This window comes from Paramisgurnus dabryanus, chromosome 9 (genome assembly GCF_030506205.2).
Source record: "Paramisgurnus dabryanus chromosome 9, PD_genome_1.1, whole genome shotgun sequence".
NCBI classification, from domain to species: Eukaryota; Metazoa; Chordata; class Actinopteri; order Cypriniformes; family Cobitidae; genus Paramisgurnus; species Paramisgurnus dabryanus.
The window spans coordinates 11,417,894-11,434,128 of record NC_133345.1 but is presented as its reverse complement, the minus strand read 5'-3'; the positions used below and the strand labels follow the sequence as shown (position 1 = coordinate 11,434,128).

The 16,235-nt window shown below is 40.3% G+C and overlaps 2 protein-coding genes across 2 annotated transcripts; both read left to right on the top strand.

The window, feature by feature from the left end:
* Positions 1-2,830: 2,830 nt before the first annotated feature.
* On the top strand, positions 2,831-6,727 carry LOC135773979 (extracellular calcium-sensing receptor-like). The gene is made up of 6 exons (XM_065283911.1): positions 2,831-3,054; positions 3,290-3,575; positions 3,657-4,475; positions 4,667-4,888; positions 5,462-5,585; positions 5,805-6,727. The coding sequence occupies exons 1-6, from the start codon at positions 2,831-2,833 to the stop codon at positions 6,725-6,727; spliced, it is 2,598 nt and encodes an 865-aa protein (XP_065139983.1).
* Positions 6,728-8,636: 1,909 nt separating this feature from the next.
* Positions 8,637-15,015, top strand: olfcw1 (olfactory receptor C family, w1). The gene is made up of 6 exons (XM_065278696.2): positions 8,637-8,851; positions 9,170-9,458; positions 10,501-11,337; positions 11,423-11,653; positions 11,818-11,941; positions 14,117-15,015. Exons 1-6 carry the CDS (start codon positions 8,775-8,777, stop codon positions 15,013-15,015), a joined length of 2,457 nt encoding a protein of 818 aa, XP_065134768.2. The 5' UTR covers positions 8,637-8,774.
* The last annotated feature ends 1,220 nt before the right edge of the window (positions 15,016-16,235 follow it).

Below are 16,235 nucleotides of genomic sequence, written 5' to 3'. Positions count from 1 at the left end.
GATTTACGCAAACACCTGTCACTTCTGGGTAAACCCGGGCAACGAAATCAAAGGTAATACGCAACAGGTGTGTGTGATGAGATGGCGAATGCTGACTGGGCAGTTCAGACGCTGTGAGGAGTGTAAAGGAAGCGTGTGAGACACAGCAAGTGTTCGTGTGGATGGTTGGAAAGAGGCGCTGCGGGCGAAGCTGTGTGTATGTTACAGTGACAAGGCAAACGGGCGGAAACGACGGAGAGGATTCGCTGAATTGGACAAAGTATTTGGGGATGAGCCATCGAAACAGGTTTGAAGAAGCTACGTTTGAAGGAATAAACACTTACCTGTGTGTGCATGTCATATTGAAGGCTGCATAGAGGGACGATCTCTGGGTGGAAATACTGTAGTGTTGTGGGCTTTCTGGAGAGCTGTTGGAAGAGAAAGAACGACAGGGAGGAAGGGAGGCCAACGTTACAAAGACTGTGAGTACAAGTGGTTTGTTTACTTTCATTAAGACTCAGAAAACAGAGATTAAATCCTTGTGTGGAGTGTTGTTATTGTTTAGTGGCCCCACCGTGGAGGACGAAGCCGGTGGGTGAGCCAGAGGATTGCAGGGCATGCATACCATTGCGTGGGGACCCGCGACACCTATACCACTGCCCGTGGCAGCGATCTCAACGTTTCCCCCAATGTGGAACTTGACTTAGTGTGGAAGTATTGGCCTTACCAATCACTAAAGAGTGTGGATTGCAGTGGGTGACGTGTCTCCTGTTGCCTATACCTGCCTCTAGGTCAAGCAAATCACTGTGGGTGTTCCGTGAACTGCTGTGGTGCACCACCATCGTGTATTTATCTAGCTACAACCCCCCGCCTGTGTGCCCAGGTTCGAAGGAAGTGAGTGAGTATGGCGAGTGAGGTATTGTGGAAAAGACCATAATGTGATAAGCGGAGTGGTGAAACTGTTACAAGCCAGTCTAACCGTTGTGTGCATGTCCTGTACTGGGGAGAAAGTCCAGCTGTCTGCCCCACTGATTTAGGTGCCTACCTGGCCCTGGAAAGGAACGGGAAGCGGACGTGTCAGCTGACTCCGCGACGGCCTGGAGTACCCTGAAACGACACGCAAAGTCATCCCTACTCCATCAGCCCTGTCCTTCTGGGATCGAACGCCCAGTGCTGGGGGAGAGCATTAGTAGTCGAGTTATAAGACCACGCTAATCTGTCTCTTACCTGTGACTGTAGGGGCCTCCGGGTCGAGTTGTGAAGACTGTGGGTCCACGGACGGAGAGACGTCACCCAAGTATCCTGTGGAAAGAGGGAAACAGAGGAACAAGTTATTTTCACGAAGGAACTAATGGTAATACTCACCTGGCTAAATCACTTGTGTTCTTAGGAGCCTGCGCCGCGAGACATTCACCCCCAGTTTACGGGGAATGAGATACGGACTCAGTGTCCTGTAGGAAGCAGAGGAGAGACAAGGACGTCCCACTTGGAATCACGGAGCACACCCCTTGACGGGGTGCAGGTAGTTGCTCTCAGCCTTCCATCCGCTCATTGTGTGTTTAATTTCTGCCTCCAGGTGAAGAGGAGGGTACCACGTGTCAATGAAAAACAAGGCAGAGGACCAAGGGATCCCCAGAAGGAAATACATACCGACCAGCGGACGAAGGAGCTCTGCCCCCCTTTCCCCTTCCCGTGGGTGTCCTTACCCCTGGCACTTGGCCCTCTCCTCCCCTACAAGAAATCAAAACCAGAAGAAGACGTTATTTTAAATTCCCCTTTTCCCTTCCCAACAATATTTTAATTAATTTAAATAAAGATTGTCTTAATTTCCGACCGGTGACATTTAGGATGATCTATTGAGGAGAATTTAGGAGGATCTATTGACAAAAAATTCATGTTTTCAGTGGTGTGTACTGTAAGGACCCTACATAATAAACAGATATGTTTTTATTACCTTAGAATGAGCCATTTTATCTACACCGCAGGTCCCCTTAAGCTCTGTACACAACAAAGATCAGATCAGGCTGAATTTGGACTGATTTTTCCCCTTACGACAATCCAATCCAATAAAGTGCAGCGTTTTCATTTGGGAGAGCTCACCATGGGTGCTTTTAACATTCTGCAATGGCTGTCTCCTGGTGATATTAGTGTGAAGAAGGAGAAAACTATTGCCTGGAGCTACACTTCTTTATACCTCTGTTCCCTTTGTGTTTGTGTGTGTGTACGTATGTGCGAACATAGCCTGCAGCACTTTATATAATTAAATACCCCTAAATGCAGTGGAAGAACCTGTAACGAGCTATTAAGCCACAGATTGACAGGCTTTACTACTGTACAAGAGTAGACTTCACATCATAAAAGTGAAACACCCTGTACTAATTATAATTTTTAAAATCCTATTAAAACAGCAGTAATTTTATTAAATGTTTTTTTACCAGTTGCATATCTTTACCCTGCAAAAACAAGAAGAAAAATGACTTGTTTCATAATGTTATGTTCTCTTTTTTTGATTCATCTGGTTATGTGAGGCTGATTTTGTATCTTTTTATCTGATAAAAATTGTTAGCATTGCATGCTCAAACAAATGTATCAATGCTCTCCTTTTGTGGTGTGCTGCTCACAGTTCTTTCCATTGGGGGAATTCCTAAGGGAATGTGCATGGATAGTTTATGGATAGTATAAAACTGGCTTTAGGTGACTTCTAGGGTCACTACATAAAGAGCTAGAGTGTGTCATATGCATTTGTATGTAGTAGGGGTTACATATCATGTAGAATATGCCAATGTGGTGTTTAATGAAGCTTCAAAGGGCTATATAGTTTGGTTCAACTGGTGAATTGTATAAAGAAACAATGCCATTTCAAGGTGTGCATGTGTGTTTGATGGTGTTGTTACTCAGCACTTTAATCTCTTCAAAGCTCTTTCAGACCTGTCGACTTATCCGCAGCACCTCAGACCTGCCCGTGTTGGCCAGCAAGGGAGACCTTACCATTGGCGCCCTCTTCTCTCTACATGACACAGTGCTGGAATCTCTACTGTCTTTTACTGCAAAGCCAAATCCAACGCACTGCTCGGGGTAAGTCATTTAATAGAGCTTTTCCAAAAAATAATACTGTATTCCTATTTAGGATTTAAATTTTATAGAATTGACCAATGAAAGTTTAGACTCACATTCAGTCTCTTATTAAGTAAACTGTTAGGACCATAACCAGGGTGTTTTACAGTCTTAAACCTATTTAATTATAAACAAAAATGTGTTTATGGTGATTATTTTTAATTGTATAATTTTTATTGTGCTTTTTTTGCAAAAGGTTTAATTTTCGAACCTTTAGGTGGATGCAGACAATGATTTTTGCTATAGAGCAGATCAACAGAAATAATCGACTCCTGCCCAATATAACTCTGGGTTATAAGATTTATGACTCATGCAGTACCCATTTCCATGCCCTTCGCACAGCCTTGGCCCTGATGAGTGGTCATGAAGAAGATTTGGAGAATCCTGGGTGCCGAGGCAAAGTGCCTGTTGTCATTGGTGATGGAGGATCCACATTATCCCTAGTGGTTGCACGGTTTTTAGGCGTTTTTCATGTTCCACAGGTGAGCTGTGCATTTGAAACACAACTGAGGTACATTAATGTCTTATAAAACATTTTTTTCCTCTCATTTTTGCTATTCCAGGTAAGCTATTTCTCCAGCTGTGCATGTCTCAGTAATAAACTTGAGTTTCCAGCATTTCTGAGGACTATGCCCAGTGACTTCTTTCAAGTGGATGCTCTTGCACAGCTAGTGCAACACTTTGGTTGGAGCTGGATAGGAACTTTCGCAGGAGATGATGCTTATGGTCGTGGAGGTGCTCAAATCTTCAACGACGAGGTTAAAAAACTGGGTGCATGTATTGCATTTTATGAAATAATTCCAAAGAACCATGAAAAAGCAGAGATGTCCAGGATTGTAATGAGAATTCGTGAGACAGGTGCCCGCGTGGTTCTGGTCTTTGCTTTAGAACAAGATGCAAGGGCTATCTTTTGGGAAGCCCTTTTGCAAAACCTCACTGGTATACAGTGGTTGGCCAGCGAGGCCTGGATCACAGCAGCTGTTCTCTCCACACCTGAATTTCACTCCATCCTGCAAGGTTCCATGGGCTATGCAATCCGCAAGGCTGATATTCCCGGCCTGCAGCCTTTCCTGCTACGGCTGCATCCTTCCAAATACCCTCAGGACCCATTTGTACTACAGTTCTGGGAGGAAATGTTTAAGTGCTCTCTAGGTAAAGAAAATGAAAGTTCGCCTCTTAAACGCCCGTGTAATGGCTCAGAAGTACTAGTTAACACAGGCAACATTTACTCCGATGTATCCCAACTTAGAATCTCCTATAATGTTTATAAAGCAGTGTACGCAATTGCTCACGCTCTGGATTCAATGCTACACTGTGAACCAGGCAAAGGACCTTTCAAAGGTGGATTGTGCCCCAACTCTAGCTCCATACAACCACAGGAGGTATAAGATATGACACAATATTTGTTTTCAGTTTATTCCTGTTGTTTTTATATTTAACTCTTGTGCTCTAGAAAGTTCTCTTGTTTAAAATGAAGTTGGACCATGATTTGCAAGTGTTGCCTTTTTTATCTTATTATATACATCTCTCATAATTTTTCATCCTTGTCTTATCAATTTACTTACACGCACAGCTTCTGCATTATCTGAAGAATGTACACTTCACTAATGAGTTTGGTGAGGAGACGAAGTTTGATGGTAACGGAGATCCTGTGGCTATGTATGATCTTATCAACTGGCAGCTCAGTGACAATGGAGAGGTGCAGTACGCCACTGTGGGGAGGTTTGATGAAACAATGCAGCCAAAATTAGTGATTGAAGAGAAAAACATCATCTGGAATGGAAACCAGAGACAAGTAAAGCTCCAGTGTGAATTTTATTTAATTATGCATGTATTAAAAGAGTTTTCTGTCTAGTAACTTAATTACGATTTTCCCTGTTCTCCTTTCCCCCGTCTATGAAGTGTCCAAAAGTTTAAAAACCTTGGATTTAAAATATTTTGGGAATTTTAAAATGATAAAACTAAGAAATTTTTAAATGTAAGTTTTTGAATTGAAAACTGAGAAATAGTTAAGCTTCTGTTGTATTTCTAGGACACAAATTAAATAAGCAAATTTTTATATAAAATAGGTTAAATCCATTAACCTAGTTAATAGCTATTTTTATGTATTTATTTATTAGTTTTTTTTAAATACTGGAACACCTTAGATCGTGCAATTATAACATGCAGTTTTGCACAAGCATGTGGCTTTTCAAGTGCATAAGTTAATAAGGGACATACAAAAAAAAAAAAAACATCAGCATGTTTCTCTACTGATAATTCCAATTTCAAACTTTTGGACCCACTGTATCTCATGTATTTTAGAATGGTATTTATTCATCAATTTACGATGTATATCCCTGTAGTTGGTCTGCTTTCTGAATTGCAGGTTCCTGTGTCCATCTGCAGCACCAGCTGTCCTCCAGGCACTAGAAAGGCTACCAGGCCAAACTTTCCTCTCTGCTGCTTTGACTGCATTCTCTGTGCAGCTGGGGAGGTTAGCAATCAGACAGGTGTGTCCTAAATCAACTCCTCTTATCCTATGTGTGTGTGTGTGTGTGTGTGTGTGTGTGTGTGTGTGTGTGTGTACTGTACTGTACTGTACTGTACTGACCAGATCTTCATTTTTGCTGATTTTTTTTATTGTAACCCTGTAGGTACTAGGGTAACACATTTTGGATAAAAGATTACAGAAGGAAAATGTTATAATATTTTCTTATTTGTCTGTTTAGATGCCATAGAGTGTGAAAAATGCCTGCCTGAGTACTGGTCCAATACTAGACGAGACACCTGCATCCCCAAACTGGTCGAATTCCTCTCCTTCAGCGATACCATGGGAATCACTTTGCTAGCCGTGGCCTTGCTGGGGTCCTGTTTCACTATTGCGGTTGCTCTGATATTTGCTTTCAAACATCACACCCCCTTAGTCAGAGCTAATAACTCTGAGCTCAGTTTCCTCATTCTCAGCTCCCTGTGGCTTTGTTTTTTGTGTGCGCTACCTTTCATTGGGCAGCCTACATCCTGGTCCTGCGGGCTTCGCCACACTGCCTTTGGTATTGCATTTTCTCTCTGCCTCTCCTGTATTCTGGGGAAGACTGTGGTGGTGCTCATGGCTTTCAAAGCCACTTTACCTGGCAGCAATGTGATGAAATGGTTTGGCCCTCTACAGCAGCGCGCCATCATCTTCTTGTGCACAGCCGTGCAAGTGGTGATTTGCTGCACTTGGCTAATTGTGGCACCTCCTGTTCCATTTAAGCTCATGACCCGTGAAACCGCCCGGATTATCCTTTTGTGTGATGTGGGCTCACCATTAGCATTCTCACTGGTGCTGGGTTACATAGGACTGCTTGCAGCTGTTTGTTTTTTGATGGCCTTCTTTGCTCGAAAGCTTCCAGACAATTTCAATGAGGCTAAATTCATTACTTTCAGCATGTTGATCTTCTGTGCTGTGTGGATTGCATTTGTTCCCGCATATGTAAGCTCACCGGGCAAGTACACAGTGGCTGTGGAGATTTTCGCCATTTTGGCCTCCAGTTACGGCCTGCTGCTGTGTATCTTCACCCCAAAGTGTTACATCATTCTGCTTAGACCTGAGAAAAATACAAAGAGATATTTGTTGTCCAAATCCGGCAAGAAAGAATATATTAAAAACTAAATTGGAAAGATTCATTTTATGAATAATGAATAGTTCCCTAAATAAATGCTTTCATGAGTTTTAACATTGTGCACACACATGAATTTTGCTATTGCCCCCCAAATCACTTATAAATGCATAATGCGTTCCCCAGTATTAATGGTAAACCTGGTACATAAACCTTGAGACAGCATTCAGTTTGCAGGCAGATTTTTTTTTCTTTTTACCCTTTTGTCTCACATTTAGACCAGATTCTTTCTTTGCTCTGCCAGTACTCATACATTGCTCAAAAGTTATTTGAAACATCAAATGTCCATGCACCTTAAGCTCATTAAAAACAGCTAAACATGTCAACATCCCTTCTGTTTCACTCACTGAACACTGCAAAAACAAATGCACTCTGATGAATTTATTCTGCTTCAGCTAAACATGGCAAACACGCCTATTTGCTTCTCCATTGTTTTGGGAAAGAGGAGAGATGGAGAGGAAGACATTCCAATCTTTGGGGAAATGTTATGTGTTACATTGCTATCACATCGTACACAACTGCAAAAGTAGTGTTTTGGTGTGTCTTGTAATATTATTAACAAATAAAGATACATTTGAAACCTGTGACATTTATTTTTTTTTTAATTTTTGTATCTGTTCACTCTTAAAAAAGATGCTTCACAATACCATAAAAGAAAGGTTCCATAAAGAATCGTTAACATCTAAAGAACATTTCTGTTTCACAAAAGGTTCTTTGTAGTGGAAAAAAGGTTCGATTATAAAAATGTATGAAAAAAAATGTGAAGAACCTTTGACTGAATATTGTTTCCAAAAGTGGTTCTTCTATGGCATCACTGTGAAGAACCTTTTAAGCACATTTATTTAAAGATTGTTAAAGTAGTGACCTTGAAGTGCCCAAACGGCTCTCCTGATTTTGCCAAGTGGTTGATGTCCTCAGGGCAATATTATGTTGACCATGGGACAACATTTTGAATCAACTAATCAAATTTCAGAAATATGTTTACAGTTTGTTTTAAGTTTAAGTTTACAACCAGGATTAGCTGCTTCTAGACCATTGGTTTTCACTTATCATTTCACTCTGATTTTAGGGTTTGGTTATGGTTAGGGGTGGGTTTAGGTTTATTTACAAAAATGTTGTCCTTGGGTCAACACATAGTTATTTTCAACCCAGCATTGGATCAAAAAGGTACAAACCCGTTGGGAGGTAGTTTAACCTATGCTGGGTTGTTTTAACCCAAAATGCTGTTTTTTTTAACACATTGCTGGGTCATACATAAACATTTAATCTAGAGGCTGGGTTTGTCCTGTATTGACCCAACTCTGGGTTGAAACCTAGCATTTTACAAAAAGAAAAGTGTACAAATTATGGATTTTCAAAAAAATTGCAGAAGCATTTTTTTAACCATCCATTGTCAAAGCTTAAATTTCAAAAAGCATTTACATTTTACATTTGGTGCATCGAACCCACAACCTTTTATGATAGTTGTGCCTTATACCATGCTCTACCAAATGAGCTATAAAAGCTGAATTTTTTTAATCCATTATGAATTTAGGAGTGTTAAATGGGGATTTGCAAACTATCTTAAATTCAGTAAACATTCATAATTGTGACATTGGTGCTGTATTAGGACACCTTTTTTATAAGATCATTATCATGCTTTTGTGAATTAGGTGGTGCCCTACCATGTTTCTTATTTTGAGTTTTTATTGTGTCTGTATGTACAGCATGTGTAAGCATTCATTGGTCCATGTGTGTGTGTGAGCCCAGGCATGTGTGTCCTTGTATCTTGTATACCTAACCTCCTGTCATGTCCCTGCAGAGTCTCTTCAAAATATTACCTCTATAAAGTCTCTGACCCACAGCCTCCGTTTCCAGCTGTCTGTCAGTTAGACAGACCATTGTGCAGAGATGGAGATACAGCTGGCAGTATTCCAGACCATACATTTGGTGTTTTCTTTCTTTTACCCAATTCAAAGTGTCTCAGATGAAAACTGTAAACTCTGGAGGGACCTAGACTCAGCGGTGGTCCATAAGGAAGGCCACGTAGTTCTGGCAGGAATGTTTCCCATCCACTCTAAAGGCATCGACCACCAGCTAAACTTTACAAGCCAACCAGACCAGAAGACATGTAGAGGGTAAAAAAATACAATTGAGCCAAAACAAATTTTAGGGCTTTTGTGTCTTTCAGACAGTTGTTTTTGTTCTACATGTATTGATGAACGTCATTGTAAAAAAAATTATCATTATATTATAATAACGTTGTTTTACAGAATTGTCACAATGATTTGCATATTTTTTGTGGCAATCAGCAATTCAATTTAAAGTGGTCCAAAAAGTTAAAGTACACTAAAAATGCTTTACACATTTAAGCACCGCTTTTTGCTTGTAAAATATTATGCATGTGTTAAATCTATTTGTTGTGTCTGAATAACCGGAAGTCTGATCTCTCATAGGTTTAACATGCGAGTGTTCCGCTGGTCTCAGTCAATGATCTACTTCATTGAGGAGATCAACCGAAACCCTGCACTCCTGCCAAACATAACTCTGGGCTACAGGCTGTATGACACATGTGGATTGACTACTCTATCTGTGAGGACGGCATTGTCTGTGGTCTCTCAACCCATGAAGAGAAGCAGTTCTGGGGTGTGCTCTTCCCCAAGCATCCCCATCATCATTGGGGACTCTGGATCCACCTTGTCTATGGCTAATTCTAGACTCCTTAACTTGTTTCGTATCCCACTGGTAGGAGGGAGATCAGACACCAGGATGTTGTCAATAATATGTTTGTCTTGTTTTACAGTCTCTAAACATTGATAAACCGAGATGCTTTTATAAGATGAGCAAAATTGTGATTTTGTCTGTGAAATCCAGACTAAAGTTTCATAGTCTAATAATTTGATTCGGAGCATCAAAGTTTAACTTCACTCTTTGATTCCAATCTTTGTCATGTCCTTACTAAGGTTATATTTTCACAGAATGTTCTTTACATTATGTAAGATGATTTTATGTAGAAAACATAAAAAATAGACTTTAGCTGGGTTTTCACAGACTGGGTCACAACTGCATAAGATATTAAGACTAAGAGAATACTGCAGTGGCCCCAGAAAGTATCTGGTCACATACTGTAAGACTTTCAAATTCAATGTGTTTGCACATGATAGCAAAAATCAAACCATCTAGCAAAAAATATGGTTACACTTTATTTTGATAGTCCACTTTAGACATTCTACTAACTATAAATTACTTTGCAACTACATGTCAACTAACTTTCATTAATTTGCAACTATACATCAACTAACTGTCATTAGAGTATTAGTAGACTGTAAGGGTTAGGGTAAGGAAAGAGGTTAGGGTTAGTGGAATAAGTTGGCATGCACCTGCAAAGATACTTATAGACAGTTAAATGTCTGAGGAGATATAATCACAATAAAGTGTTAGTAGATATTAAGCAGACAGTACTAATTCTCTAAAGATTGGTAGTTGATAAGTAGTTGCAAAGTAACTTATAATTAGTAAAATGTCTAAAGTGGACTATCGAAAAAAGTGTTATCAAATATATATATATATATATATATATATATATATATATATATATTAAGCAAAACGTTTGGACATATTACGATTTTAAGAATCTGTACTAAATATTACATACTGTAAGTGTGCAAAAAAATCTAAATACTTTTGGGGCCCATGGTATATACTGAATATGTACTGCCACTGAAAATCTCTATTTTAACTCATCTTTTTCTCTTTGTCTAATCCTCTATTCCTTTGCCTGTCACAGGTGAGTTATTTTGCATCATGCGCTTGCCTGAGTAACAAGCAGCAGTTCCCTTATTTCTTTCGCACAATTCCCAGTGATGTTAATCAGGCTAACGCTCTTGCCCGTCTGGTCAAGCACTTTGGCTGGACCTGGGTGGGCACGGTCGGCGCTGACGATGCTTACGGGCGCACGGGCATAGAATTGTTCACGGCAGAAGTGACCCGCCTTGGTGTTTGTGTCGCTTATCGGATTATCATACCCAAACTACCAACCCACCAGCAGCTGCACGAAATGGTTAGGACCATTCGAGATTCGACGGCACGTGTTTTGGTGGTTTTCGCTATCGAAGAGGATATCAAGCCGGTGGTGGACGAAATAGTACGTCAGAATGTGACTGGGAAGCAGTGGGTGGCTAGTGAAGCATGGGTGACCTCCACTCTTATTTCTACCAAAGAGAACTACCCCTCCCTTAGTGGCACCATTGGCTTTGCCATCCGCCGAGCTGAGATGCCGGGCCTCAAAAGCTTCCTCGAAAGCATGCAGCCTTTGGCTAAGCCCTATAATCCATTTGCAAGGGAGTTCTGGGAAACACAATTCCAGTGCTCTTTAAACACAACTCTTCCTTTTGCCTCTACAACAGAGCCAGTCCGATACAGCCACACATGTACCGGCAAGGAGAGTATCAGGGACACTCAGAGTATCTATAATGATGTGTCTGAGCTCAGGGTGACATATAACGTGCACAAAGCTGTTTACACTGTTGCACATGCACTGCATAACCTGCTTCTATGTGAGAGACAAAATGTGTCTGTCTTTAGACAACAGTGCCCTGATATCCTTAATTTGCAGCCCTGGCAGGTACAGCAAAATGTTTTATATTATGTAAAAATGGTTAAAAGGAAATCTGAGTTTTAATGCCTAATTTATGTTTCTATGTTTTTAGGTCATTGAGGTCCTGATGAAAGTGAACTACACAAACATTTTTGGAGATTTAATTTACTTTGATAAAAATGGAGACCCTGTTGGGTCATATGACATAGTGAACTGGCAGAGGGAGACAAAGGAAGGTCCGGTACAATATGTTACAGTGGGTCGCTTTGACTCCTCTTTGCCGACAGCACAGCAGTTGGTGTTGAACCAGGAGCAAATCATCTGGTTTGGGGAAACAAAGAAGGTAAAATGATATACTATACTGTAGCATCATATTCAGGTACTAGCGTTTCAGATGATTAGTGATTGTTTTATATTGTTTACTATCTCTTTGTAATTTATCAAATCTTTTTCTGGCATGTAGTTCCTAAAGAATATATTTTTGCCACGTGCTGTCTTCACTTACAGGTACCAGTATCTGTGTGTTCTGCAAGCTGTCCACAAGGATTCAGGAAGGTTATACAAGAGGGTCAACCTGTGTGTTGCTATGATTGTATGCGTTGTGCTGAGGGCAGTATCAGCAATACTACTGGTATGATCCCACCAACACAATCTCATGGCAATTTGTACATATTAATTTGTATAACCAATTTAATTTCTTTCGCCCCATGACATTGATTTTAGTCAGCGGGGTTAGAGTGGGGTGTCGTTGTTTTTTCTAGCAATTGTATGTTGTGCGATTCACTTAATACAAATTCATGTTCAACAATACGTTGTGTTATATTATGATTTTGGTCGGGTAGCTCGGTTAACAGTTAGTCAGCTATGCTATTGAAACGAATGGCACCTTATTAATGAATAACATTATTTTGACCCTTGTTAAGCAGGGGTACACTTTAGAGGGAGCATTTCACAAGACTTTTTTTAGATGTCCAATAAATCTTTGGTGTCCCCAGAGTACATATGTGAAGTTTTAGCTCAAATACGACATGGAAAATTTATTACAGAATGTTAAAATTGCCACTTTAAAGGTGTAAGCAAAAATGTGGCGTTTTTGGGTGTGTCCTTTTAAATGCAAATTAGTTGATCTCTGCACTAAATGGCAGTGCCATGGATAGTGCAGATTAAGGGGCGGTATTATTCTCTTCTGACATCACAGGGGAGCCAAATTTCAATTACCTATTTTTTTACAGGCTTGCAAAGAATGGTTTACCAAAACAAATGCTACGTATACACCAAGGGCATCGCGTTACTCGCTCTAGATTACTCGCGGGATTTAACTTCGTGTCATGCAAATTTTTCGCTCGAGTTGAATATTTTCAATTTGGGCGAAGGCGCGTTTGAGGCGAATAGCGCGTGTTTTCGCTGTAAACGCACTGTCCATATCAAGTCATTCGCATCGCCCCATGCGAGGACGCGTCTGATTGCGTATGAACGAGCAACCGACCTCAGACCAGTTTGCTTTTTGCAAGCGGCGTCTGTAACCATATAGTGATGGACATAATTATCAAAAAGAAAGTGTTATTTGTGCAATGGAGGTTGATCTAGTTATCAGAAAAAGAGGCCAACCAGTACACACTCTCTGTTATTTTCAGACCGAATAAAACAATTATTTGTACCTTACCTCCTTTACATTCTCCAATAATTCATTTCTGGGATATTTTACATAATTTTCAAGCATCAGGGAGCTACTATCAATATGCAGGAGACCCAGAATATGCATACAAGAAAGTTATAATGTTCAGTCAGCCTCAGATATACATAAATATACATAAAACAGCAACAAATGTCACTGTTGACAACCTGTAAAAAGACTAAATACAAAACATTAAAGGGGGTCGCACACCGGATGCGCAGCGCTGCGTCTAGGACAACTTGGAGGTTTCATACACCGGAAGTGCACATTAAATAGCGCTAGCTTAGTCAGTAGACAGCGTCTACTTTAAAATGCAAAATTTACGTTAGCAGCCAAAGTTAATCATTAACTCTTTCACCGCCAGCGTTTTTTAAAAAAAGTTGCCAGCCAGCGCCAGCGTTTTTCATGATTTTCACCAAAGTTTAATGCCTTCCAGAAAATGTTCTTCTTTAAATAAATAAACATACAATATACCAAATGAAAGAACAGACCCTCTGCTTTCAAACAAAAAAAACCGTTTCATCCTACCTTTAGTGGTTCTTTTGCAATCAGCTTTTGAATATGGGTAGGTTTTTGCAAAAACACCATATTTTGAGCAAAAAGCAAAAATAATTCCATTTTTGTGACGGACTTTTCATAGAGATCCCTTTCAGAGCGATCTTTAAAACAGACACGGACATGCAGCAGCTTGCCATAGGGCAATACTTCCGGTTTTAAAAAGTTGCGGAATTATATAATAGCGGTATTGCGGAAAGACGGAAAATCTCGTCATTGGCGGGGAAGCGTTTTCTCTTAATTGACGAGATATCTCGTCAATGGCGGGGAAAGAGTTAATGATTTGGGACAAATATAATGTTATTTAATTGTAAACTATGTGCTCTGTGGCGCGAAAGGTATTTGAGCAGCTTCCTGAGTCGTAGCTGGGTGTTGCGGACAGGCGCCGGTGTGCAAATACTCATAGAAAACAAAGTGTTAATTTTTTTTAGAACGGCGTGGCGCTGAGCTGCCTGTCCGGTGTGCGACCCCCTTAACTCTCTGAGCTAAGTTTTTTTTTCCTAAAAGGATGTTAGCACTGACATGCCAGTCAGAGAAATCCGTCACATGGTTCTTGTTTTGTGTGCCCTTTTTTAGATCAGCCTGAATGCATGCTTTGCCCTGAAGACTTCTGGTCCAACCAGCATCGCAACCATTGTATCCCCAAGCAGATTGAATTTCTGTCATACTCAGAGGCCTTCGGCATGGCCCTCGCCGCTACAGCCATTCTGGGTGCTGTTGCTGCAATGACAGTTGCTGCGATTTTTTTCCGTCATCGAGACACACCTCTGGTTCGGGCTAATAACTCAGAACTGAGCTTTTTGTTGCTGCTCTCTCTCACCCTTTGCTTCATGTGTGCGCTGACCTTCCTGGGCCAGCCATCACACTGGGCCTGCCCTCTTAGACGGACTGCTTTTGGCTTGACCTTTGCCCTTTGCCTCTCCTGTCTTCTCAGTAAAACCCTAGTGGTGCTTATGGCCTTTAAAGCCACATTGCCTGGTAACAACACAGCTAAATGGTTTCGTCGCCCTCAGCAAAGACTAGGTGTGTTTATATGTTCTGTCCTGCAGGGCGGGGTTTGCGTGGTTTGGCTTACCACTGCTCCTCCTTATCCGGTAAAAAACACATGGCTATATCGTGACCGAATTATTTTAGAGTGTCACCTGGGTTCAGTAGCGCTTTTCTGCTGTGTATTGGGTTACATTGGCTGCTTAGCGGCCTTCTGCTTCATTTTGGCATTTCTAGCCCGAAAGTTGCCTGATAACTTCAATGAAGCTAAATTCATCACATTCAGTATGCTCATATTCTGTGCGGTGTGGATCACGTTTATCCCAGCTTACGTCAGTTCACCTGGAAAATTTACTGTAGCTGTGGAGATATTTGCCATTTTAGCTTCTAGTTACGGAGTACTTTTGTGTATTTTTGCTCCTAAATGTTACATCATCATTTTCATGCCTGAGAGAAATTCAAAAAAATATCTCATGTCCCAAAAATGATAGACCAATCTCCTGCTTCTGCTTTTAAAGGGATAATTCACCCAAAAATGAACATTTTGTCATCATTTACTCACCCTCATGCTGTTACAAACCTGTATAAATGTCTTTGTTCTGGTGAACACAAAGAAAGATATTTTGAGAAATGTTTTTATTAGGAAAAAAGAATACTATTGAAGTGAATGGGGTCCATGAACAGTTTTGTTAAAAAAAAAATTCTTAAAATATCTTCCTCCTTTGTGATCATCAGAACAATGAAATGTATACCGGTTTGTAACAACATGAGGGTGAGTAAATGATGACAAAATTTTTATTTTTAAGTGAACTTTCCCTTTAAATTTGCGTTGTATACATTTACTCGTGTGCATTTTCAATTTTGGATGAATATAAAACCTTTCTGAAGTGGAGGAGATATGTTGATCTTTTGCTCATGAAATGAAAGAAAAATTGTCTATTATTTTCCATCCCTGCATATCAAACAATCTCGATTATGATGTTTTACCACTAGAGTGCACTGGTGTTCAAGTTAAACTCCTCAATAAGACATAAAGATGCTGTGAGACTTGCATCCGATGCTATATTATGTGTCTTTGTATTGAAATAAATGTATAAATAAAAACTGTCAAAATAAACAGTATTTAGTGAACATGCACAGTAGTAAGGTAAAAATTTCCCTCATCCTAGCAAACCTATCTAAGGAGAGAGCTGAGATTGCTGCATTTAAATGTAACTGTATAATGACTGTCTGCATGTCCAGTATGCATGCTTGAAACAATTAGTGTTCAGTCAAAACACAGAGCATGTGTTGGGCATTGCTTTAGAGAAGTGCACTGCATAACCCTTTCTCCCATGTAAACATTATACATAAACAAGGAACTGGAATGTGGAGCAAAGATGCAAGTTTACAAAGAATATTATACAAGAATATCATGTGTTTGATTAAAATGTATACTGTATGACAGAGCTTAAGTGTTTTTGCCATTACCTGGAGCAATGGCATCACTTTCAGTTTTACAGCTAGCTAAAGTAACACCCCAAACCGTAGCACCCAACACATTTCACAGTGCATGATGACCTTGATTTGGTGGCACTTAGTCAGGGAGGCATAACCACGAGGAATATTGTGACATTTCACCTGCTCATACAGTAAGCCTACAGAACAGCACATTTTTATTCATATAATAAACTTGAGTATATTTGGACTTTAAATGTGCATACAAATC